General features: G+C 47.4%; 1 protein-coding gene and 1 long non-coding RNA gene across 5 annotated transcripts in view; one reads left to right on the forward strand and one right to left on the reverse strand.

Annotated features, from left to right (window-relative positions):
• The window catches only part of BMP2 (bone morphogenetic protein 2), a 333293-nt gene that overhangs the window by 76401 nt on the left and 230649 nt on the right, over positions 1–26243 (reverse strand). The window contains exons 1-4 of one of the 4 annotated variants that reach the window (XM_075749817.1): positions 11404–11663; positions 10786–11225; positions 9444–9802; positions 4390–6939 (exon numbers count right to left, since the gene is read on the reverse strand). In XM_075749817.1, the coding sequence (XP_075605932.1) occupies positions 6095–6939; positions 9444–9795 (1197 nt within the window). In that variant the 5' untranslated portion in view covers positions 9796–9802; positions 10786–11225; positions 11404–11663 and the 3' untranslated portion in view covers positions 4390–6094. Of the gene's footprint in view, positions 1–4389; positions 6940–9443; positions 9803–10785; positions 11672–26243 lie in introns of those variants that run through there. The other 3 variants (XM_075749818.1, XM_075749819.1, XM_075749816.1) reach the window with 3 other exon arrangements.
• Positions 10006–10927, forward strand: LOC142601183 (uncharacterized). Its single transcript, XR_012834813.1, has 2 exons — positions 10006–10181; positions 10705–10927. It is a non-coding gene; the product is annotated as an uncharacterized LOC142601183 (long non-coding RNA).

Genomic DNA, 26243 nt, shown 5'->3' on the forward strand with positions numbered 1-26243 from the left:
ATCTCTAATGGGATTATCAGCCTCATTAAATTGTAAATCTGCCACAGTCCAGCTGTTGTGGGAACCTGAACTTTCAGAGTGTTATCAATTCCCTGCTCTGATCTCTCTACCTGAAGTCCCTCTACAAACTTTTTTAACACTTTCAGCTTCAAAAGCCTGCAGGGTCCCTCCCCACTTCCCTCACCTACACCTTCTTCCCACAAAAATCCCTGCCTTTTTTCAAACTAAAAAGCCACAGATCTGCTTCTTTCCTGCAGTTAAGCCAATATACCCAACTCTAGACCTAATCCAGTGCCTCCGGTCTAATTTCTACATGGGCAGCCCAGCACATTTTGCAGAAGCCCCTACAAGAAAGAACTGTGAAGAGCAAAAATACATCTCATCGCTACCCTGCCTTACAAGCCGAGAACCAGGCTGACCCACTGCAAGTTTCCAGCCTCTGGAGAAGTCCGACAACTCTCAGGCTCTGCTCACCTATCAAGGGCAATACAAGCCCAGGCAGGCATTACAGCTGAGTGCCTTCGCAGCACTATGTAAATACAGATGCAAATAAGCTTTGGCCCTCAGACTCCTGGCAAGTTACAAACACGGTCCCTGGTGTTATGAGGTGTCTTCTGCCATGCACAATGACTGCAAGCCTGCAGACCCCTCCCAAACTAAGATCCTTGCTGAAGGCAGGGACAAATTTGCCTCTGTAAAAGACACGGAACCAGGACAAAACCAGTGTACCTGCTTTTCTAAGTGACCATTGCGCCAGGCTTGCGGATGGAAGGTTGCTAAATCCCAGAGGGCACTGACAGGTGACTAGATTCCAAAAAGAGAGGAAACTCCACCTTAGGAAACCATTACTGCTTGTTGCAGACAAGGCTGTCAGGAATACAGGTAATGAAGGATTAGTACTGGAGAGAAAGGAAAGAAGTAATCTTAAATTAATTTTTAAATACTTTTTGCGCCCAAGCAAGGCACAAATGTAGTGGACACACACAAAGGGTTACTTTCTCACACACTTGCAAAAACTCTTAGGAGAAATAAACAAAAAATTTGGAGTACAGCAGAGTAAGGATACATTCTGAAGGAGCTGGGATTTCTTCCTTGTACATAGTAGTCTAACAAAATAAGAGACTGCCGCTTTTATGCAACACCCTCCCTACAGCAATAATATGTAAAATCCAAGTGTCCTTCTGAACCTAGCTTCTTTTTTCTTTCCTATGTAACTAAAAAACAAAGTGGTTTGTGCCTGTAACAACCATTTATAATGTCTTTAAAAATACATTTTAATGCTTTTGGCTTTTCATCATTATTTTGAGCAGTTTTAAGTCAACTGGGAACAAGATTTGTGGTTCTCATGTTCTTGTGTTGTAAGAACACAACAAATCAAGTTCTCATAGCAGCAGTCTGCCCTACCAAAAGGGGTAGCCTTAATATAAAGGAGAAGAGAAACATTGCATATCCACAATTAGATAAATAACACTTCAGACAAGATATGGCACCTTTAACAGTGCCTTTTCAGTCTTGGATTTTTCTCTACTTGTTACTACAGAAACCATCTAGCAACCAGAATCTAAGACAGACTCCACCCAAAACAGAGAAAAACAATATAGACAGAGTAGGCTTTTCCTTTTTTTTTTTTTCCCCTTTTTACCTCCTCCCCTTTTTTTTGAAAGGGTGGTTGAGTGCTGAGGAAAAGTATCTCACTGTGCAAAGGACAGGAGCATTTTGCATGCAGTTGAAACAGTAAAGCTCTGATTACAGATGGCAGAAATGAAAGCAGGGAATGAGTAATGAGCAATGAGAAATGCGTAATGCGGGATGAGGATATAATTTCCACACATCGGCTAAAGAAAGGTTTACACTCTTAAGCAATAAAAACAAACCATTAAGCCAGACCTGCACTGTCAGGAAGTATAAAACAGTTCTTGAAACTCTGCAGTTACTATACAAAAGCTTTTCATAAACTTTTGTTTCCTGATCTTCATAAAACATTAACATCAAGCTGCCATATGGCAATTAGCTGCCTCCTGAAATCAATAAAAACCCCCAAAAAATCAACAAGTTAGGAATAGCTGTACAATAAAATAGTTCAATAATTATTCTCTTCTAATAGTGTACCAAAGTGGGTCTAATATAAATGCAGTCCAGATGAGCTCCTTCTTCAGAGCTGAGAGGACAATAAATCATGTTCCTCTCCAAGCCTCATCCGTACTGATTGCAGAAGGGAGACCTCTAACTGCCTAGCAGGGGCGAAAGCAGGTGACAGTTGGTGGACACCCAAACCCAACTACCGTAGGAGCAGGAAAGGTCTCAATGCCTGATTATGATGAGACCAGGTGAGCACAGCAGAGCAGATCCTGCTCGGTGAAAATGGCCAATGCTCTCGGGAGAGCTTACCTCAACTGAAGATCTTCCCGCGTCATTTTTACATGGTGCTGACCACAGAAGTCCAACTGAATTTTGCGCAAAAATTATCAAGCCACTCGACAAAGCTGTTACTGAGTCTCAAAAGGACAAGGAGAGATGCTGATCACATTTGTGTTTAGAGAGATGCTTATCTGAAATGCACAAAGGGTGACATTATCTATCACAATCTCTGCCTATATAGATTATATAAGTGCCTAGAAGCAATATCTTTAAGGGAAATGGGCTATAGGGTAACAAAGGCAGTTTGGCCTTCCAGATCTTCTGCTTTTTCTCCTCTTAAGAGGAAAAAAAAAAAAGGTCATATCTTCTTGCAGAGCACTATAACACTAGTAAGTACTAAAGAACCAAAATGAGTACTGTGGTAACGGTATATACCTTTAGTATTTAGAATTATTTAGCAGTCATTAACAGACTTAGAAGATGTCAGAAAGCCCAAATCTTTCAGGACTGTCTGATCATCAACCCTATCTAGCAGAGTTCAGGAACCCAACTGATCTCTAGGAGAATTTGCTACTACTCATGTATGAAAGTCTGTTTTGTTTCTTTTATTTTAAATCCTAAACAAACTCTTTAGCGGAGCACTCTCACATCTCCAATCTAGAGAGAGAGGTTAAGGCTTAAGTATTTAAAGATACATTACAAAACCAATTCTGCAGAAATTTATCGACGTGCTGAGCTTGACACATGCGTATTTCCACCTCAAAATCAGTATGGAACTGATGATTCTGTGACTAACACTAAGCAGGTATAGAAATGCTTACGAGAGTGGGTCTTAATCGGTTTACAATTATACATTGGCCTCACAGTGTATTTTACTAAGGATGCAATTCTTTGTCAAGCAACAGGAGGTTTGCCTTTACAAGGAATGCGGCATCACGCCATGAGCCAGCTACTGTTCATGCATAGACAAGCGTCGTAGCCAATTTTTTTTGAAACAAGATTAGCATGAACGTGTTCTCTTGCCTTAGAGGAGAAGTAAAGCAGTCACCACTCCGTAAAAAGCCTCCCTCAATCTAGTTACAGACAAAGGCGTACGAGCTGTGAAACTTAAGCCTTGCAACACTGGAGTTCAGGATCTGATTAGAAGTGCCATGGGGTCTTTACTGATTTCAGCAGGTCTGGGATCATACCTTTCCTGCTCATAGAAATGGTGCCGTCTTCAAATTTTCAGCACTTTATGTCTAGCTTTTGCAAGCTCAGGTTATAGCGTACGCTAGCACTGCTGTGACTTGACTGGCACAACCATGCATCGCAAGCAATCAAGGAATTCTTGCAGAACCTTCACTGTGGCATATCCTGCAACTGACAACCTTCCCGAAGCAACACCCATAAACTCACTCGTCACCAGTAAAGCTGGCAACAAGGAAAAGGCAAACCGAACTTCTGTACATCTGACATTCCCCCCCCTAAAAACACTAGCCAACAAAACAGCACTGGTCTTTTGAAAAAGCAAATAGAGGATTCCACCCAGCAAACTCATAGGCTACTATGTAGTACCAGCACGACCAATAACATCGGCTACCTCTGAAAAATAAGTAGAGCCAAACTGCAGAGTGGGAGATTGTTCTCTACTATCTATTAAAAATACTGCTGGTACAAAGAAATATGTAAGGCTTTATCTCGCCACAGAAACTTACAGCTAGCCTGAGATATCTCTAAGCTCAGAGAGAAAAATGGAAGCAGCCAACAGGAAACTAGTTTTTCCTCTCCTATCCTCTGTACCCATTGCTTTTTGTGATGATTAGCAGTAGAGAACTCTTTTATAAGACCACCTGTAAGACATCATCAAGTTAGCCTTTCTGATCAACAAACCTACTTAGTACCTTCACCATAACCTAGATGATTCTGGTTAAAAAGGAGGAGTTTGAGGAGGGCCATGACAAAGAGGAGGTTTCTGTTAATAAAAAGTTAGGCTAGTAGGAGACCCAAATCAGAGGTTCCCAGAATTGACTCAGCGAGGTCTCTAGTGGGACAACTGTACACGTGGCTTTAGGAAGCGCTGCCTCAGTTCACCAAATCCAGAACTGGATCCACGACGGAGCGCCAAGGGGGTTTGACAGCTCTGAAGGTACCAGCATAGAGTCATTCTATATCCACTAAATACAGCAGAGATCTCCTGAAATAGGCAGAAACTTAGCACTAGCAGTCTAACATAATTTCATTCTGAACCCAGCTTCAGTGCACTTTGCAGTGGATCCCCAAGAAGCCAAGTTAAGCTCTTTTCCCGCTCTACTATTTCAGCACAACTTTCACACAACAAGCAACACAGCCTCCGCGTGCTCATCCCAGGTTCTACAGCTAGTGACCTGACTGCAATGCCAGGCTGTTAATGTACAACAGGCACAGTAAGTATTAGCTTTAGTGCTGCATTTGCCAACTGCAAATCATGCTTTTGCCCCTTACATGAAGGATTTAAAAAGCAGGAAGATGTAAGCCCAAATTGTCCTTCTGACGACTGCACGAGTGAACCATGTTTTTTCTTACAGACTGGACTTTTCAGGAAGAAATATCAGAGTTCTATGATTTATTATCTGAAATAAACATTTTTTGGGAAAAAAAAAAAAGCTTTCAAACACAAAACTTGGGAAAGGAAGACAAGTTAATCTGCAAAACAGCAAAACCATCAGCTGAGGTTAGATAGGAGGCTGCATATGACAACAGCTTGCTGTACGCAGGGCAAAGATTGAAGATTAATTTCACTATAACACTCCACAGAAGTGAGCTCTCATCTGAGGTGAGGAGGTAAGCAAAGCTTTTCAAACTGTTAAAGACAAGGGCCAGTACAAATATGATAAATGTTCCTCTTTAGCATACATAATCACAAAAAAAAAAAAAAGGATGACATTTTAGTTTTTATTATTTTATATTTGGCCAGGACTTTTAAAGGAAGGACTTTTAAAGGAAACATCAAAACATTCACTTTTCTGTAGGTCTAGAAAGGATTCAGTCTTCCCCCACCCCCGCCTCCCGTAGGATTTCTATTGGCCCTTCTTATATTCACACTGCAAATTAGTTGGGAATAGCAGTATTTATACTAGATCAGCAACGTCTGGTTCTTATCCAAATGTTCCACCTAAAGAGGATGCCAGTTCTCATGGATTGGACAGCCCACCCTGCAGCATTCCTGAGAATTGTACAATATAATAATCTTGAAAGTCAGCAGAGTGGATTATCCACTTTTTTCTGGACTTGAACTTGTGACCTTAACAGTAGCACAGCAGAAAGCAAATGTGCTATGCACTTTGCCATAGTAACCTTCCATGTATTCTTTTCAACTTAAATACACGCAATTGAAACAGCTACAATTTTGGAAAATTATGTACAAACCCTATATTTTTTTCTTTTTGATTACATATAAATACAAATTAGCTATTCTTCTAAAAAGTGGTTATAATAGTAAATAAATACAAAATAAGAATCTGACCATTATACTTCATGTGCTGGGGTTAAACCCATATAAAATGTACAACTAAAATACATTTAAAATCTTTAAAGGAATATTTCTCTGATTAAAATATTTGTTTTCCCAACTTTTTCGTAGACATAAATATATTTTCAAAATAGTTGTGTTTTTTTTCTTTCCATTTCATTACATAAATAAAGTCTTCATTGGGAAATATTAAAGTGTCAGCTTTTTTTTTTTTTTTTTTTGTATTTGTCTAATATATTTGCTGTGTTAGCGGCACCCACAACCCTCCACAACCATATCTTGATAGTTCTTTAATACAACTTTTTCATTCTCATCAAGGTAGAGCATGGAAATAGCACTCAGTTCTGTCGGCACACAGCAAGCCTTGGGGATTTTGGAATTCACTGAATTGACCAAAGTCTGAACAATGGCATGGTTTGTTGAGTTTAGATGATCTGCCAGTGGAAAAGGACATTCCCCGTGGCAGTAAAAGGCACTATACCCCGGTGGGGCAACAATCCAGTCATTCCACCCCACATCATTGAAGTCCACATATAACGGATGCCTTTTGCAACTGTATTTGTGGCGTTTACGCTGTTTGTGTTTCGCTTGACGCTTTTCTCTTTTATGAAGCGGGTGTCCCTTGCCATCATGCCCAAACGTTACTAATAATGGCCTGAGCTGAGACCAGCTATCTTCATCCTGATGTAAAGACCTGCTAATCCTAACGTGCCTCTTGGAGGCACTGTTCTCTTTGTCCAAGTGAACCACCTCTACCACAAACCCATGATTAGGTTGTCCATGTGCAATCCACCTCAAAACAGCTGGCGTTACATCAAAACTTTCCCATTTACTTGCATTATGATGCACCAACCTGGTGTCCAAAAGTCTTGTGACAGGGTCCTTAGAGGTGGCTGTGGCTGGCTTTATAATTTCATAAATATTAATACGGTGATGGTAGCTGCTGTTGTTCTCAAAGGCTCCGTGCACCTGTTTCCGAAAAATCTGGAGTTCAGCTGAGGTGATAGACTCCTCGTTAGGGATGGAAGTTAAATTAAAGAAGAAACGCCGTGCTGTTTTCCCACTTGTTTCTGGCAGTTCTTCCAAAACTTCTAATTTGATTAAACAGGGAAAATAAAAAAATAAAAAAAAAAGAGAGAAAGAAGGAAAAAAATCAGGAACTGAGACAAGCAACCAAACCCCTCAGTCTGCTGTTGGCAACTTTCAAATGACAGCTAACATGTGACACACAAGATCTGAAAGACTTTCAGGCAGAAAATACCGTCTCCCTTGTCTTTCTGTTTATTTATGCAAGCATGTATAGCATGAACTGAAGAATGCTTCATTCATTGTTATGCATTTTGATTGAACACTGGTGCCCTTCGCATTCCAGGTGGTTATAATAAGTGGCAAGAAACACCCAGCATTACTTAGGAATTCAAGGACATTTGTGAGAAAACTCTAGCACTACCGTTAGTGGGGGTCTGATGACAATCGTTAAAACTGACTGAGGACTCAGGGTAACTGTTGCATTTCTGCTTTTTGCATGAATACGGCTCTAACGTCGCTCCCTTAAACTCCATTCTGAAAAGTATTACTCTGCAATTTAGGTGACTTACAAATCTTAACGTATGTATCTTAATTAGAGATGGTGAACTCGACATCTGTAACGGCCACTTCATGAAGCACTCCCTAGTATTTACCTAAAAGGGCCAAAAAAGAATGCCAGGAAGGTTCAGCTACTAAATAGCGGTCGATGGTAAAGGGATAATGAAACAAAGTCGCTTCTAAACAACAGATTTTCAAAACCACAGGAAAAAAAAAAAAAATAATGAAAAAGTCACTAAATCCCAGGCCATTCCTACCTTCAAGTCCACAAATAATTGACTGGAGCTTCAGAGGGAGTAAAATACATCTAGGGTTGCTAAGAACTACGTTGTCGCTACAGACATTGAAGAAATTAAAAGTATTTCCCAAAACAAATCTCTCGCAAATCATGGGTTTTAATTTTGGTACTAAGCATCCTGGAGAAACATTCACTTTAAGGGGAAGCCGTAACTGCTGTTAGCAATTCTTAGTCATGTAACCGTTCCCTGTTGATTCCGGTATGACTTTTTGCATAAGGTAAGGCTCAGCTCTACAGTATTTCAGGGCTGGACCAGTATTTGTAAATATGCAGATGTTTTGAGTGGTCACAAGACAAACTTCTGCTCTCATGAGGCCACTAACACAGAGTGAGAACTCAGTGAAAAAAACGGAGTCACGCTGATATTCTTCTAAATTTTGTGAAAATTATGGAATAGCCTATGTCAAAAACAGTCTTTGCTGTAACAGTATGACTACTTCAAACTGCAGACTTTTACAGTTGCCTAAGAATTATAAACTTTGCCCTTTTCAGCTCCTCTCTCGCACAGCCTCACGCTCAGGTTTAACGCGAATGCCCCATGCACTGACTCTTCCCCACTCGCTGCTAGGCGTCTACTTTCCACGTAGGGAAACGCAGACAATGAACGGTTGCATTTCACCACCCATCTCCCTTCTCACGGTAAGGCTTGCACTAAACAGCACATCCACTTCTCCGAGGCCACCTCCTTTATCCATCAGAAGCGTTAAATACTAACGCATTTCTTTTCTCAACACAGCTGCGCATTAAAAGCACGAGAAAAGTGCATTTTCGTTTACTTTTTACAGCGGGACCACTGCATGCCAGCACCGGAGACGAGCAGCCAGGAACGATTACAACCTGGGGAAACGTTTCCCAAAGAGCACGCGAGCGACACGCGCGCCACCGGCTCCACGGGCCTACCCGCGCCGTGGCTAACGCCGCAGCGACTATTTTGGCTACGTATGCCGGGAAACGCACCCAAGTTGCTCAGCGAGGGCCTGTCCCAGAGGGTCCGCTGCCTCGGTGGGCTGCAGGCGAGGAGGGGTGGAGGTGCTGCTGGACCGGGTTACCTGCAGGCGAGAGCCGAAACCTGGCCACGGCGCTTTTAACCAGCCTGGGCGCTGGTGGCTGGGGAGCCGCAGCGTTGGGTCCGGGCTAAACGGCTCCTCGACGGCGGGGCGAGGGAGCGCTTGAGGAGGCCACGATCGATCGTTTCATCGATCTCTCACGGGGATTAGGTGAGGATTAGAAACCTCCTCAGCGGCCCCGGCTCAGCCGCACGTTACGGGGGGACTTTCCTGCTCTTTAGCCTCGCGAAAGAAAAGCTACCTGTGGGAAGGCTTAACGCGGAGCCGCTCTGGTTTAGCGGAGAAGGTAAATGAAGCTGGAGCCTCTCGTGGGACGGAGGGAGGAGGAGGAGGAGGAAGAAGAAGAGGAGAGGTTCTCGGAGCGGGCGCGCCGCGGCAGAAACCCCGGAGCCTGCAGCCGGGGCTCTGGAAGCTCACCCGGCTGGAGGCACACCGCCGCCCCGGTGAATTTAACAAACCCCGCGTTACCGGCGGCCGAGCTTACGCGCTCCCGGGGAGGAATCCGCCCCGACGCTCCTCCTCCGGCCCTCCCCCTTCCCTCCGCTCCCTCAGCCCGTCCCGCCGCCGCAGCCGCCGCGCGCGCCGAGCCCGCGCCCGTCCCCGGCCCCCCCACGCGCCCCCGGCCCCGCGCCCCCGCCCCTACCTTCGTGGTGGAAGCTGCGGACGGTGTTGGCGCGGCTGGCGGCCCTCTCCAGCGGGTAGCCGAGGGCCGGCGGCTGCCCCAGCTGCTGGCCCGCGTGCAGGCGGTAGAGGTCCAGCATGTAGGGGGGGATGACGACGTCCTTGCCGGGGCTGGGCCGCCGCTTCAGCCCGAACATGTGGAGCAGGCGCAGCTCGAACTCGCTGAGGAGGTCCTCGGGGCGCTGCGCGGCCGAGGCGGCGCGGCCCGGCTCGCTGAAGCGCCGCCGGCCCACCTCCGGCATGAGGCCGGCCGCGCCGCCCAGCAGCACCTGGCAGAGCAGCAGCGCCAGGAGGGAGCGGGTCGCGGCAACCATGATCAACCTGCGCGGAGGAGGAGGAGGAGGCGATGGGAGCCAGTCAGCGCGGACACCGCGCCGGGGGAGCGCGCCGCGGGGGGGGGGGGGGCGGACGGGGACGGTCCGCAGGTGGGTCCCACCCCGGCGCCCGGCCTGGCCCCCGCGGCGGGGCGAGGCGCGGGCCATGGCGAGCGGCGCCCGCCGCGGCCCGGCCGGCACCCGGCGGGGCGAGGCGAGGCGCGGAGGAGCGCCCCCCGCGGGGCCCCGTCGGGCCGCTTCAGGTGCTCGGCGGCGGCGCCCGGCGGAGCGAGGCACGAAAATCCCCGTGGCAGGAGATCAAAGGGAGCGAGGCGGGACGGGACGGGACGGGGGAGCGGGGCGATCCGCAACAAAGGAGCGCGGAGGTGAAGGGGAGGAGGGGGGGCGGCCGCTGTCAGCGCGGCGGGCGCGGCCGGGGGGCGCCGCCGGGGCCGGGCCGCTGCCCTCGGCGGGGCGCAGGTGTGCGCCCGGCCGGCCGGGGCCGCGGGGCTGCGGCTGGGACCGCTCCGCGGGGAAAGCGCCGGGAGAGGGAAGGGGCAGCTGCCCGGCCGACGCGCAAAGCGCCCTCCCCGCTGCGCTCCCGTCCCGACCCCCGTGCTTCCCCCCCCGAGCCGAGCCGCGCCGAGCCGAGCCGAGCCGCGGGGGCTCGGGGCCGGCTCCGCTTCCCCCGCACCGGGGCTCCGCACCGGGGCAGCGGCTTCCCCCAACGGAAAGGGAGAGCTATTTTCCCTCGGCGGAGTGGCAGAAGGGGAAGAAGGAAAATACAAATCCTGCTACGTCCTTAGCCAAACCCACAGGACGTTCTTCTCCCCCGTGAAACTCTGCGCTGGATTATTATAATTATTATTATTGTTATGATTAGTGTCCCGTCCCCCCTCTCTCTTCCAGAGCGCTAACACCTCCGCCGTGGCCCACGGAGTCATCCTGCGGAGAAGGCTCTCAGCGGATCTGCGACCGCCGAAGTTATACCTGTGTGCAGCAGCAGGGGTTGTGTCTGCAGGAGGGTTTTCTGCTCTCGGGGTGTTTTTCCCGCATCACTTGGTGTTACTCCAAACTTCGCTGCTGCTCCTCTACAGCTGCCGAGCAGAAAATAGAAGTTCCCTGAAGTACAGTCCGCCTCAGAAACATACTTTTAGCAGCTGGTTGAGGAGGCAGAAGGCAAGTCCCGGCCAGGGAAGGGCTTCTCCCTTTTAAAAGCAGCGATCGAAAAGTTGTTGCTTCTTCTTCTTCTTCCTCCTCCTCCTCGCGTGTGTGTGCGTGTGCCTGCCCGTGAATGGGTCCCTATGTGTCTACGGAGTTAAAAGGCTCCTTTTAAAAAAATGTCCTTTGCATCACCCGCATCAGACAGATGGACATTTACCGAGACTCCCGCAGCAACATTAAGATGAAGCTTGACTTTTCTCCGCTCCCTTAAAAAGAAAGAAGAAAGGAGGGAGGAGGGAAGAAGAAGAAGAAAAAAAAAAAAAAAAAAAAAAGGGTGGGGAATAGCCTGCTGCTGCTGCCGCCGTCCCGCGTGGAACGGCCGCGCTAGGGGACAGCGCCGGGCTCCCCGCCGACCTGCCCTCCTCCTCCCGCCCCGCACCGCACCATTGCCGGGGGTGGCCGGCAGCCGCCGGGGCTTTTTGTTGCTCGGCGATGTCACGACCCCGGAGGCTCGCGGGCCCGCGCCAATCACAGCCGCCCTGTGGGAGCGGGCTGCGGCCCCGCACGGCTTTTTAAAGGAGACGCCGCCTCCCTCCCTCCGTTCCTTCCCTCCCTCCTCCTTCGTCCGCTCCCTCCCTCGCCCGGCTGCCGCCTGTCCGGGTCGCAGTATCGCCGGGACGAGGGATGGGGCTGACGTTCCGTTAAGTTGTGACACCGGTCTCCGGGAATCGCCCGGGCCGGGCCGGTTCCGCGTCCCGCTCCGGGCGGCCGTACGGCCGCCCGGAGCGGGACGCGGAACCGGACCGAGCGGAACAACGATCCATTGTACGGCCCCGAGCGCTCCCGGGCTCCGCCGCCGCAAATCGGATTAGCGCCGTGCCCCGGCCGGCCGGGGTGGTAAAGGTGTGAAGGTCACGTAAGGTATCGGGAGAATCCCGGTGCTTTAAAATCAGTTTAAATTATATATATATAAACTTATTTATGTTTCTACCTCCGCCAGCAGCAGTGCATGGGAGTCCGAGCCCCCCGCGGGGCTGGAAACTCGGGGGTTTCCTCTCTGTCCTTCCCCGAAAAACGAGCACTGAGGCTCGGGAGGACTCTCCTCCCGGAGATGCTGCGGTGCATCCGAGTGCGGGCTCAGCCCCGGCCCCGGCCGTGCGGACGGCAGAGGGTTTGTTGGGTTGTTTTGTTGGGTTTGGGTTTTTTTTGGAGTGGTGGTTTGGTTTTTTTTTTTTTTTTTTTTTAAGATGTGGCTGCCCTCCAGTGGTGGAAATGCGGCGGATCTCCGGTCCCGACACGGCAACCCCATCGCAAACCACCCTCTGCCAGCCCACGGTCCCTCGCCTCCTTCCCTGCACCTGTCCCGGGGGTCGAATCGCGCTCCCTGCGGGGCCGGGGGCGGTGGGACGGGCGCCCAGCCGTGCCCACGCCGGTGCTTCCCCGGGTTTGCAGCCTCGACCGCTCGTCGCCAGCCCGGCATCACGTACGGGGGTGAAGAAGACGAGCCCGTGCCCGGTGGGATTGGGCTCCCAATCCGAGCTACGTCCCTGGCTCCCTTTACCGATACTGGCAAATCTCTTAATCCTGGCAGGATTTAGTAACTTGTGGGTAGGGGTGCATCCTTTGCCCCGTCTCTTGTTTGTCTGCTTGAGGTCTGCGGTAGGGCCTGGCCCTTCTTGCATAGGTATGTGATACCTAGCAATTTAGGGTCCTCATCAAAGCCGAAGCCATCGGCACACCGTCATTAGCCGGGGTCCTGGTGCTAGCCCAGGCTCCTGCCCAGCAAGGTGAGCACCCTGTGCTGCGCCTCCTCTTCCGAATACCTCTCAGGGGCTTCATTTGCAAAAGACACAGACAGCCTTTGACACCTTGAATTACTGCGGAGGAGGATTTAAAGCAATAACAACTGAGACAGCTCCATTACCAGCTCCTCCTTTGGGAGCGGCCTTTTCTCTCCATCTTATGACTTTTCAACGTAGGAAAACTGCCGATTCGAGGCAGGAATTCAGTGCATTTGGCCTGGTGTAATTCCTCCTGCGGACCCTCTTCTCCTGCCCTTCCTATCACGTTAGAGTGACTTCAGCTATACCGGCAAAACCTCGCTGCAGGATGAGATGCTCACACGAGGAGTTACATACCAGTGTAACAAACGACCTTAGAACTACACCAGCGTAATTAAAGAGCTGGTAAAGCTCCTTCATACCGACAGCTCCCAACACTTGTTAACCTGATTTTCGCCCGCCGCCACGCATACGGCAGGAGAGGTGACGGAGAGCGAGGTGAAATCCTTCAAAAGTTTAGTTACTTTTCCGTTGCATTCCAGCGCAGATAATGTTTAATTTTATGACTTCCTGCAAGTCTTTAGCATGAACTGCAAGTGCTGTGCGGTGTGACTTCAGGGTATGCCAATTATGTAAATCAGCACTAAAATAACAATGGCAACGTAGTTTACACATCACTGACATTAAATGAGCACTTCAACTTCTAATTGCCATTCCAGTTCAATCTGTAGTGGGTCATGCCAGGAAAAAGTCATTTCTTGCCTCAACACTTACTCCCTGTGCCTGGAGCATAGGCTGTACTGTATGCCCAGCTTCGCGTTATCTCCAGGAGCTTTCTGTATTAGGTAGGATGATGAGCCTTGCAAGGGAGAAACGTGTTTGTGGTTGTTCTGCAGGCCTGCATATACGCTGCTCTGGTATCAAGAGGGTCTTGTAGGTTTGCCCCTCTCTGATTTTAAATATTTTTGAATCAGATCTAGTGTGGCCAGCAGGACTAGGGAAACGATCGTCCCCCTCTACTTGGCACTGGTGAGGCTGCACCTCGAATACTGTGTTCGGTTTTGGGCCCCTCGCTGCAGGACACACATTGGCCATAAAAGGCGACATTTCCCCTTCTAGTTTGTCATCTCTCGGTCTATTTAGATCAGGATCTGCTGGGGCAGTGACTCTGCCTTCTCATCTGTTCCCATGAGTTCCCAAAAGACAACACCAAAGCACTTACAACATGTTCCCTCAATGTACAGACACCCACACCAGAACCTCGGCCGTGCCCCAGCACCTTCCCCACGCTGCCTGCCCAACACAGAGATTTCTCACCAGGGCGGATCCGGCTCCCTTTCAGTCAGCGCCACAGTAAATATGGGGAATAAGGCCCTCAAAGTGTCGTCCATGAAGGTCTGGTTATGGTTCGTGCCTCATCAGCACAACAATCAACTAACTACCGCTCCGCAGAGCCTTTGAACACTGCATTCAGGCCTGCTCCCACTCCGTCTCTAGCATCAGCACACCCGAGGTCACAAGCTGAGGAGCATCTTTAACATGATAAAGAGCATTAGAGATAGGTAGAACAAATGGAGCGCTCGGTCCGTGGAGCGCAAACACGCCAGGATATGCCTTCCCAGACTTCCAGCTCCCCAAACGACCCTTTGCAGCAGGCATCACGCCCCTGTCCCCTTCCCAGACTTCCAGCTCCCCAAACGACCCTTTGCAGCAGGCATCACGCCCTTGTCCCCTTCCCAGACTTCCAGCTCCCCAAACGACCCTTTGCAGCAGGCGTCACGCCCTTGTCCCCTTCCCATCCCTACAGCTGTGCAGATAAAGACACGGAAGCTCAACCGGCCGCATTTCCTGGTGGAGCAATTCCTCACAGACTTCATGAAACTGAGTAATCAAGGGGTACATCAGCTGAACATCCAGCCCCATCGCGGTGGGCTCCCACTGTGGCATTTCACTTTACGGAGTTACTTCTCAGATCAAGCCTGCTCTTCAGCTAAACTCCTGCCAGAGAAACCACCATTTACGCTGAAAAGGTCTGGTACAGATAGTGGGTTTTAGGAAACCTGACCGTGCCTATTTGTTAATCATCTCCTTTGTGAAACTTCATTTCCCTGCCCCTGAACTTTATATAGTTGACTGGACTGATTAATTTCTTTCTTTTTTTTCTTTTTTCTTTGGTTAGCGTTTTTTTTGGAGAGATGTTGAGCCAGTAAATGCTCAGCTAGCGGCACCTGCTGCTAAGGTTTCAGATCCAGGTGTTCCTTTCCAGGACCCAAACACAGCTGATAGATCTCAGCTGTAGGTATTGTTGGGTTTTCTTAGTAAAATGATAGAAAAGTATCCAAATAAGGATAGGTTTTACAACATGGTGAAAGTCTTTTTTTTCAAGACTTTTCTTCTAACAAATACTATACCAAATCACATTTATTTATTGCTACCATGTAGTGTCTTTTTTTCCAACCTGGTTAAACTGCGACCGTCAGTGTTGATGGCTGCAGGCAGAAGACTTCAGCTGGAAGACCTAGATGAGAAATGCTCACCAGGGTCTCTGAACATAACTTGCAATCCTTAACAAAATGACCTAATTTCTGGTCTAGTTAGAGAGGCAGGTCTGCAGGAACACTTGCAATGCTCTATGCACGTTGATAGTCAACAGTTTTACTACTCACTTTGGCAGACCAGTTAGACCAATGCCGAGCATTTTTGAAAATTCCCACTTTAGACCACTGTCCCTTGGATATGATAAATATGTGAGATGTGAAATATTAGTAGCAGTAAGCTTTTTATAGATGTTGCGCGTTTTAGTGAATAAACCTCTTGATAAAAATTTGTGCTGAAGTATGAAACATATACATGGTACGGCATCAAATGCTGGAGGGGTGACTTCCGAAAATGAGTTAAGATGTGTTAGTGATGTTGAGGTTTTGGCTTCGTAACGGGTGGAGATTATCTGAAAGCTTTTCTGTTTCTGAACTGTGCTTCCTGCTGACATCTGTGTGAATATGATGTGTGGCCATTCTTGAAAACATTACTTAATACTGTTCTTTGAAGACCTATTTGTCTTTTGGTGGTTTGTGTTTTAACATGTATCAATTGTCTCTGCTGCGCAGCCTGTCTCCTGTTCCATGAAGGATGGATTCTCACCCGAGAAGGTAATCTACAAGGTGGTGATTTGTTTTTAAAGAGGGGAAAGGCAGTTCATTCAGAAATGTCTATTTCTTTCTTATTCACCTTTGCTGAAATCTGGCAGCTCTTCAAAGCTGTTGCTCTGTTTCACAGCGAGTCTCAATTTCATTCATCAAATCTCAGCTTTCCTTCCATCATAGCGGCAGGGAAATTGGAATTTATCAGGAAATACAATGCAGACCCGGTAGTCTCCACATTTCCAGTATGTCTCCATTGCTAATGAGCGGTAACAGTTACTCCTAACAATGCTATATCTGCAAACGTGGGCTGCAGTAATCAGTTCACAGGGCTGCACAACTTTTATATTGTAAAATAAATTCCTACAAGTTGTAATCATAGAATCATAGAATGGTGTGGGTTGGAAGGGACCTCAAAGATCATCTAGTTCCAACCCCCCTGCTACGGGCAGGGACACCCTGCCAATTGCTGGGGAAATTGGAAAAAGGGATGCTGACATCATACCTTTTTTTTTTTTACTATTTTCCCCTTGATGGTACAAACTTCAAAATTTCAAAATCCAGTATTTGACCTGTAGCTTTTCTCATTAAGAGGTGAAAAAAATGCCGTAACGCCTCTGTACAGCCTGGAGAACAACCGAGCCGTCACCGGACAGATTCCGAGGCACCGCCAGCAGTTATGTACATTTAATTACATGCAATAGGACTAGTCCCAGACTGTCAGGCTAGGGAGATCCAGTAGACAGTGAAGTGACTAACATCCAGGAGACCTCAATCTCTTCGCAGCGCTAGACGTGTCCTTTTTCTTCCCTTTGTGCCTCAGTTTTCTCTCCGTTGAAATGGGGATGATGATGCTGACCCCCACTTGTAAATCCCTGCAAGACCCTCTAGTAAAAGCACTAAGAGTTAGGCATTGCTGTTGTTTGGGGCTAAATACTAGGTTAATGCCAACAGTAATTTCAAATATCTGGAATCCCAGGGCTCAGTCTTGCCCTAAAGTCAGTGGCAAAATTCGTACTGGTTTCGGTGGTACAGGTTCACGTGTTTAAGCAGTAAAGAGACAGGGATGCTGACTATTCTGGTCGGAAGATTCGGAGCAAAGAGGGATTTTTTAATTACATAAGTCTTGTTAGGCAGACAATGAGGTGAGGGTGTTCCCCTACATGAAAGAGAAATGGCTGCGTCACAGATGGTCCACTTCAGGAGCTTATAATTTCATCACTGCAGAGATACTGACGTCAAGTAAAATGGAGGATAATATAAAGTTACGCATATTGCCTTAAGAAGTGCATATTTTAGCAGTGAAACTGGATAATGTTTTGCAATTAAAATAAAATAAAGACAAGCGTGACGTTCTGTTTAAGCAGATTGTCTGTATGAAGGCTTTATTGTAGCTGCAGATTTAGGGCATATGAAAAGGTTTTCTGTGCTCAGTTGCAGGATGAAAAACATTGCATCATCAGGCATTCTTGTTCTCTAACACTTCTTTGCCAGTGTGCCTTTGATAATGAATGCTTGCAATTTTATTTTCTGGTGTAAAGTCATGTTTTCTCAGGTCATTATCATTCCAATTTTTAAATATCCTCTTAAAACTAGACAGAACTACGGAAAGTAATAGTAAAGCTTTGTGCCTGCTCTGCGGCATGTGCTCGGCGCAAGCGATCAGCTGCTGCACCTGCTTCACGCTGGCAGTAAAGCTATTTGCAAGTTGCTTTCAATTACGTCCCTTGTTCCCAGCTGTGCCCAGTTTCCAGAGAAGCTCCGATGGGCGCAGGTCTCGGTTCAACCCCCACCCCGTAACTTTGATTTGGTAGTTTGTTTGCTCGTGTGCCACAAAATTTACTTGACTAGTGGGGGGTCTTAGGAGAACAACATCCTTTGACCGTTCCCGGGCTCTTGTCTGCTCCGGCGCTGCAGCGTTCCCTCTGCGGCATTCCAGAAAGCACGCTCTAAATTGCAGAAACCAATTATTAGCGGCACACGTTGAACTGCTTCATGGTATCGTTTATCCCTGGAACATCTGTAGCCCCAAAGTCATAGTACTCTTCCTGTACTCTGCCTACCCGTTCCTCCCCAAGAGGAGGAGGAACTGCTACCTGTTTTACAGAGCGCGGTGAAAGGCTGTTTTTCTAAGACGTATACAGGCGCCCAAAGATCTATATAGGTCACACTGAGATTTTCAACAATGCATAATCAGGTTAGACACAGTTTTTGGGTTAAACTCCCAAAACTTCAGTGAGACGTAAGTACTCAGCAGACATTTTTTGAAAAGGCCAATACCAAATCTATTACCCAGTAGTTTCCTGACGAATTGCTGCGGTGCCTTGTCCACGATTCCTACCGCAACCCGTAAATCCTAGCAGGAACATAATCATCTCCTTCAACTACGGAGAAAAGCTCTATCTTGTACGAGTCTATCTGGGCTGAAGAGAGAAGGTTTTTTACAACCTCGGTCAGGACAATAAAGGTACCGGTCAGGTTATCGACGTACAGATTTGTTCCCAAACCGGCTCAGGCACCGTAGCAGAGGTGCGCAGTGAATTCCGTCTCCTGCTGTGCCACCACCTCCTCCCTTTTGCTTTTCTTCAGGCCCCGCTGCAGGATGGGTGTTGTACAGCCGATCTGCTTAGCACTTTGGGAAAGCCTGAGCCAACCTTTGCACTCCCTAATACCTTTAAGTACCTTTCCTCGCCACACCTCGGCTTCCTGCTTTTTTCTGAAGTTTGCAATGACAATGACCTGGCTGCCCTTTGTTTCCGTGCTTGTAAAACTCAGCACATCCTTCAGCCTGTTCAGGGTTAGGCTGAAAAAGCAGCACCACAAAACATTCATGATGTGCAGCATTGTCCAATTACTAACTCCATTATTCCCATCAGTTCTGCGTTCTCTAACTGGACTTGTGATGTTGTTGTATCACTGTAGGAGATTTGCGCTCTCTTACATTTTCTGTTTTCTATGCAGTATTCATGTGTACAGACTCAGTAAACACTCACATCCACTTAACGTGGGTATACTAAACATTGAATACATTCCTTTAGTCAGCTATGGAATAAACTCCTTTCAAATTAATCAAAATACTAAACAAACAAACAAGCCGGGGAACCATGGAATAAACTCCCTTTATTTTGCACCTTTGACTTTCTCACTTGCTCTCTGCTCCCCCGTGTACATCCCAAGCCTCTGCGTACAGCCCTGACAGCCACTGCGTTTTGAAAAAGGAAGTGCCCCAAAATTTCTCCTAAAAATTAAATTTGTGAATAAATCCTTGAAAAATCAAGGTCACTCTCTCCATAACAGTGGAAATGCCAAGTTGCACAATCAAATGTGACATTTGTTTCTGCAGCTGGTGGGAAAATAGTTTCCTTATGAAATAAATTTAATAAAAAGTAGACTGCTTTGTATCTATTTTTTCCCTAAGCAACTTCTAAAATGTCAGACATTAATGTTAAGGAACTTTGATAGATTAAAAAAATACACCACTGTAATAATATGTAAAAATCCATCCATCCTTCCTTCCTTCCTTTGGACACTTTCTGATAAAAGAAGCTGAATTTACCAGGGCCAAAACTGTGAAAAAGCATTCTACAAACTCTCCAAATGAATATATACATATATGATAAAATAAAGGTTTCTTTCCCTTAAGCTGAAGTAATTTCACAGCTAGCCTGACCGAATGCCATTTGCACCCCATTGCCATGTGTATCCAGGCAGCTGTACAGATATTTTACATATTTGCTTTCATTAGAAATAATGAATTCTAATTTCATTTGAAATACAAAATTCCTCTACGCTGGATTGTGATGACGGTTTCTATTTGAACTATTTCTCCCGTATTTAACAAGCCTCGTAAGTTCTCGGATTGAAAATCCCCGCTATATAGAAGAGCTAGGGTAGCTCCCACGCCGTGCGTAAGTCAGGCCATAGAATCTGGGCAGAGTAGCACGCGGGCCCTGCGCTGCTCTGCTGCGTGCGTATGAATTTTAATGACTGCACATCTCAGCCGTGTTGCTGCAATGAGCCGTATGCGTGTCTGTGCGGACTCGCCACAAGAATCGGTTGCTTTCGCTACTAACTCCAAAGCAGTAACAAAAGGCAGGAATTGAAGACCATTGATGTGCTTGGTCTGTACTGCTCATGGGAAGTTCTCCTGGTGCGGTAAGCTGTCTGATTTATCCGTTCTGCAGGTAAATGATGTGTACAAGCTACCTAAGTAACTCAAAGAGGTGCCGCTGATGTTATGATGCGTTGTCAGTCCCATCACGTCGGGTATCAGCTAGCGCAGCAGCCAGCTTTAGGGTCTAAAGTCCATCTCGTTGGCTTTTGATCTGCTTGCTCAAAATGCCTTGTGGAAAGGAGGGTCCTGAGCTGCCACGTGGTGATCGTTTAAAGGAAACATTTTTAAGCGGAGCGGGAGATTAGCAGAAGGAACATCCCCACTGTGTTCAGAGAAGCAGTGGTTTTGAATGTCCCTCAAGAGGGGTATAACTGCTCCTGGCAATCCCTTCATTAGCCCTGTTACTGACAAAGGGGTTTGTAATACCGCTGCTTTGATATAAACGATGTGATAAAACTGGGAAAGGAAATAACTCACCCGAATGAGGAGCCTTTAGAGCTTTTCCCTCATTGTAATATTTCACATCCTAAAAGCAGAAGAAACCTCAGCATCGGATCCCATCTTAAGGGGGAAAATGACACCCTCAGTTAACTGTGGGGAAGTGAGTCCCTATCCCACCCTCACTAGGCCAGCGGCGTGTAGCACGGGCACTTGGAAGTTGGCACCTGCAGCTCGGAAGGCTTCCAGCACCGTGCTGGGCTTGCAAAGCCAACACAAGGCAAGGCAGAAACTGGGCTTCAGGGCGGAGTGTCTCTAGTTTCTCCCCAGTTTACTTGAACCTGCATCTCTTCCTTCACTTGTGTTGAGGGCACTATTTACACCCATGCTAGGGCATTAACTAGAAATCCAGGTCCAGCAATACCAGAGCAACCTGTCATATCGCCACCTGCACGAGACGTGACAAAAAACGTTCTGTATCCCCGCGTCCTTCCCTTCCAACAGCACATGGCTCCATGTTCCTCCTGGGCATTTCCAGAGAAGCAAAATCCTCTCCTTCCAAAGCCCAGGGCAAAATTCCATGGGAGCAAGCACGACCCACGGCCCTGTTTGTAGCTCTTCCTCTAAGGCTACGTCTCTACTAGTAAATTAAGTGCGCCTGGGAACATTCCTGGGCACGGAGGCCAGCTGGCATGGAAAAGCCTGCTTCACTGCTAGCTTCCGCACCGGGGTGGCTGCATGCAAACTGCTGCTTGGGCATGGTCCCGGGAATGTTAGAACAAACCACGGCTAGAAACGGTTTGGGAGAGAGCTTCTTGGCCTGGCCCAAAAAGCATACCCGAGGCATCCTGACAGTACAACTGGCTTTTGGCTGGGCCCAAAAGTGTTCCCAGGCACTGCTTTATTTAGCGGCGCAGGTGTAGCCCAAGGCCATGCCTACCTCTGCCTGCCCAGGTACCCTGGGGAGGGCTCAGGACCTAGATGAACACTGTCATCACTTCAGTCAGCTGATCGTGATTTCATACGCTTGTTGAACGCACCTTTTATCTGTACAGAAGTTGTTGATAAGAGAGCGTTTAAAGCAGCCTAGAGGGGAAACCACTTGAAAGCGGAGTCGCAGTGATCCAGAGAGCAGCTCTAGGGCAGGCCTGGACTGAAACGGGGTGGGATCCCGGGGTGCTGCTGAGCTGCGGTGAGGCAAGAGGACTCCCGAGGCCTCCTGCGGGGCCGTGACCCATGCCCAGCCATTCCCACAGAGGGGTTGAAGTTTATTTGCCACAAATTGTGCGCAGGTTTGCCAGGATCTATGGACCTCTGCTAACGGCATGCACCACAACGTAGTTTTGCATTGCGTTTGGTCCACAAGCTGGTCCAAACGGGCACTCGACTTGAGACTGGCATCCTCTTTATCAGGGTGTCACGCTACGGCCATAAACCCTGTGGTGATTGCAGGGAGCGGGGAAAGGGATCGTCTTTTCTTCCCACATCCTCGCTGAGGGAGACTGCCTCCTCCGCTTCACGTGCACAACCACTCTCTAACTCAGCTCTCCCCGTATGCTCCAAGTTAGGATAAAACTTCTCCATGCATTTAAGCTGCCTCCGACTATTTTCTCTGGATCAGGTTAGGGAGCAATTGCATGTGCTGTTCTGCAGGCAGGTAAAAGGGGAGAGGCAGCTCTGGGAAGGGGGACAGGAGCCAGGATGAGGAGCTGGCCTGGCAGAAAGCGCTGGTGCTAGATGAGGATGTGTGACCAGCACCTCTTTGGGCAGGGTTTTATCTCAGTTTTTTTAAAAAAACAGCTCAGTGATGGTAGTGAATATGTTCTTATCCACTTCACCAGACAAACATATGGTCCCAAATCCCTCCCCAAAAGCAATCCCTCCACTAGAGACAATTATTCAGTCAAACCTTGTTCAAGTTTTTTTCCTTCACTATCAAGCTGTAAGCTGGGCAGAATATATCAGCGATCTCCACTTAAGCACTACCTGTGCCCGTGGCTTCTGCGCAACCGAGGCGAAGCCACTTCTCCCATAAATGCTGCAGCTCGCTAACATCTTGTCTGGGTTTTGCATTTCCAGTGGCCAGTCTATCCCAGAGATGAAGGACCCTTCCCTCCTCTCTCCATCTGCCCTTTGTTCAGCACAGGAACTTTCTGAAGCAAGCCCGGCTGCCAAGAACGCGGTCCCAAACAACTCAGGGATGATGAAAGCGCAGGCTGCCACCATCCCTCCCTTCGGATACCTCCTTCCCAGCTCCGGCCACATGGCCCCGCTCCATCTCTTCTGCCAAAACTCGTGCTCCTGCACTAAAGAGGTTCAAAGAGCTGGTTTGGGTGAAAAGTAATCCCTTCTTTGAGCAGGTGCACAGCGCTTCGCTTAGTGGGGCCTTGATCTCGGTTGGAACTCCTACATTACAAATCCATTCCTTCCCTTTATGTTTAAATTAAATGTACGTTCATTTAATAATTAAAAATCAGTTAAAATCCTTAACTTGTAAACAGGATTTAAAAATCTGTAGGAGCCATATCTGCCACAGCTGAAGGTACAGTAGCTAACTTTTCAGTTAATGTTGTTTTGTTCAAAATCAAATGAGGTTCATATTAAGCCTATAAAAGGAAATCGTGATTGATGATCTGGCCTGCCCAACTACAATTCCTTTAGTAACAAAAATATTTTGTAAGTTCATTTATTATTGAGATCAAGCAATGAGTCTGGAGCTACGTAAAATGGTTCCAATTAGATTCAAGTAATTACCATTTTGAGTGAACATAAGCTTTTCTGGATGAAAAAAAGAGCAATAAAAGCTTGAGTAAGCTCACATCTGACATTTAAGCCTTCAAAGCTTTTTTTGCCTTACCCCCCCCCCTTTTTCAGTTTTTTTTTTTTTTTTTTTTTTTTAGCATCATACACACAGGAGGACAGGGGGAGGAAGAACAAGGATGTATGAAAAAAGAGGAGTGATTTTCCCAAGCTGATTTCTCTTCCTGGGTGACCCAGTCTCCCTGGGAATGCTGCCCATGTGATCTGCACCAACTGGATCAGCAACAGCACAAGAATGAAGAGCTTCTGCGGCATCATTAAAAGAAGTGGCAAATGGGGGAAAAGCCAGCAAAGCACAAGCTTAATCATCACACTGAAACCCTCCCACAGATGAGGGAAAAGTGTCTTCTCCTGCAGCAGCAGCTTTCAGAGCAAATGTTGGAGGACGTAGTAAATGAAAACAATTCCAGCGCAGCGACAGCTGGGTCCCTACAGCAACTGAATTAGTCAACCAGAGAGAAACATATTTCGTATGCTGATGAAGGCCGTTCCTCAGAGCCACTGAGACCCATTCCGGAGCAGAAAACGCTCAGGTGTCCCTTAATACTGAGATTTGGGATCCCAGCTCCGCGTTAAATCCCAAGCCTACGCACACTTTTCATGCTGTGCTGTGTGTTGAAGCGTAGCTTGAAACAATTTTCCAACCAGTGATGGGGCAGGGGGGCTGCAGCCACTGCCCACCTTCCATGCTGTGAAGAACATCTTCCGTCCATGGACGTATGGGTGCAAAAAGAAAAGGATGGGATGAGATAGTATTTCCACACTCCATGAGCATCAGCTACATGCGCATACCTCATACAGGCGTTTCACAGAGCGCAGTGTCATCACCCACTATATTACCTGTCTCTCACTACAAATGTTTACCTTCAGCAAGGTATTTCCCATGACCAAGAGTGATCAAGGAGTTATTAGTGAGGGAAAGATGGATTGCTTCTGATTTTAATAGGCTTGTTTCTTCTTTTTATTGCCCAGACGTCATCATTAGATACTCAATTTCCTGTGCCCACCCAAAGGTCTATAAAAGTTCTCTATGAATGGTTTAATCTCTAGAGCGCAATTTGCTAATAATTCCAATCAGATCATAAATACAGATTCACATTTTTATATAGCTTCATATAGCTTCTTTCGGGTCTGAATATGTATCGATATGACACAGCTTTAGCTCAACTTTGGTTTGCAACTTTTTAGTGTTCCTGTTTCAAGTCGTGGAGGAGAATATGAAGTCTAAACCTAGTGAACTAGTGAACTAAATCTAGTGATTCCTGTAGGTGCTCTACCCTCAGTTTTTGTTCTAAGCTTGTAAATATTTCCCCTCAACAATGGTTCAAGAATAAAAGTTTTAACAGGCAAGAAATGTCAATATTTGGGTTTGATGAGAAACAAGTGCCACCTTTCTCTTGCTTTGAAAAGATTTTCCTTCCCCCCCCAAAGCAGTTCTCCCAAAAAAGCGGAGGAGCGCTTGAGTGCCGAGGCAGGTGAGGACAGCCACCCAAAGCACTGCCCTGGACACTTCCAATCACAGCCCCCTCTTCCTCAGACAGCTGCTTCCCCAGGCTGTGGGAATGAACTTGGGTGCGGCATCACACAAGTTTCTATCCTCTGCCAGAAACACGGTGCTACACGTCAATCTAGTCTGGGTCACGGCTTGTTCTATAGAGTCTTCTGGTGAAGGTGCACAGAAGTAGCTGCAAGGCTTAGGCCCCCATCAGATTAACTCCTGATCTGGCACTGGAAACCAAAAACAACAGTTCACAGCTCCTGTTGTTTGATTTCCCTCTGCTGCAGGAGATTGGGGCTCCATTTCCTTGCTGTTCTGCTACTTCCAAACACGAGCTGCAGTTCCACAAGACCAGAGCTGCTAAAACCCTTCCAAATTAAAAATAATTGACTTCTTCCCATCTCCTAAGGACTGAGCTAGTGTCCTCCAGGCATTCATAACCCTATAATTCTAAGCCTAGGGGCAGCCCCAAGGGGTCTGGTGTACTGGACACTCTCTAAATACCATCCTTCACTACAGAAACTCCTAACTTCATTCAGTGAATCTTTCCCAAAACTTGAGAGTGCAAAATTCACACTGCCCTGCAGTACACTCTGGATAACCTAGAACAACATATAGACCTCATCTGAGATGGGCTGAACAGGACCGATCCACAAATTTCAAACAGGTCTGATGACCTTCTTTCTTTTTTTTGGAGATTAAAAAAAAAAAAAAAGAAAACCACACATTTTCTGCTCAAAACCAGTCAGTACCCTAAAGAGAGAGTGTGTGGAATGGAAAGTTCATTACGGCTGGTTAGTGAGAACTGAGGCATGGGGAGGTTTAAGTCATGCTCTCCAGCCGTGGTCCAGGAAGGCTGTTTTCTGCTTGTGGGTTAATGTCCTTTTTCTTCTCCCTGTTATCCAGGTAAAAAGGAAGCTCTAAATGCAGTTGGATCTCTGCTCCACCAATGTTAAAGTCAATTGACTGTGCTAGGGTGTCTCAAATGTTTTCTTGCCTCATAAATTATCTTCATTAGCTATGTAAATAGAACCCTAATGAGATACTAATTGGTTGTTAAGATTTCAATCTCCAATAACAAAAACAGTTTTGCAGTAACGTGTGTTTTTGGGAGTGTTTTTTTGCCAATGTGAAAGCACGTGCCATCAATCTGCAAAAAACACACCACTCCTGCACTGGCTTCTGTTGCTGCTGTGTACTGTACTCACGCTTCTCGGGCATCTTAGATACGTAGTGGAGATGATCAGGTTTGGATCAATACCTGCAGCCTTGTCCTCAAGGTACTGTGGCTGCTCGTAAAGTATATGTGAGGCTACACCCTTGGATGAGGTCATTTGCCCTTGCTTCTCTGGCTTCAGGAAGCCTCCCTTACAGTCATTTTATTAGGAGAATTGAATGAATAGTAAGCACAAGGAGTCTGCAGACTGCCTAAAGGAGGATTTCACCGGTACCGAGGCAAGCAGAATTAGTCGACTGAGAGATCCCCAGCAGGA

This window comes from Balearica regulorum, chromosome 3 (assembly GCF_011004875.1).
Source record: "Balearica regulorum gibbericeps isolate bBalReg1 chromosome 3, bBalReg1.pri, whole genome shotgun sequence".
In the NCBI taxonomy this organism is placed as follows: domain Eukaryota; kingdom Metazoa; phylum Chordata; class Aves; order Gruiformes; family Gruidae; genus Balearica; species Balearica regulorum.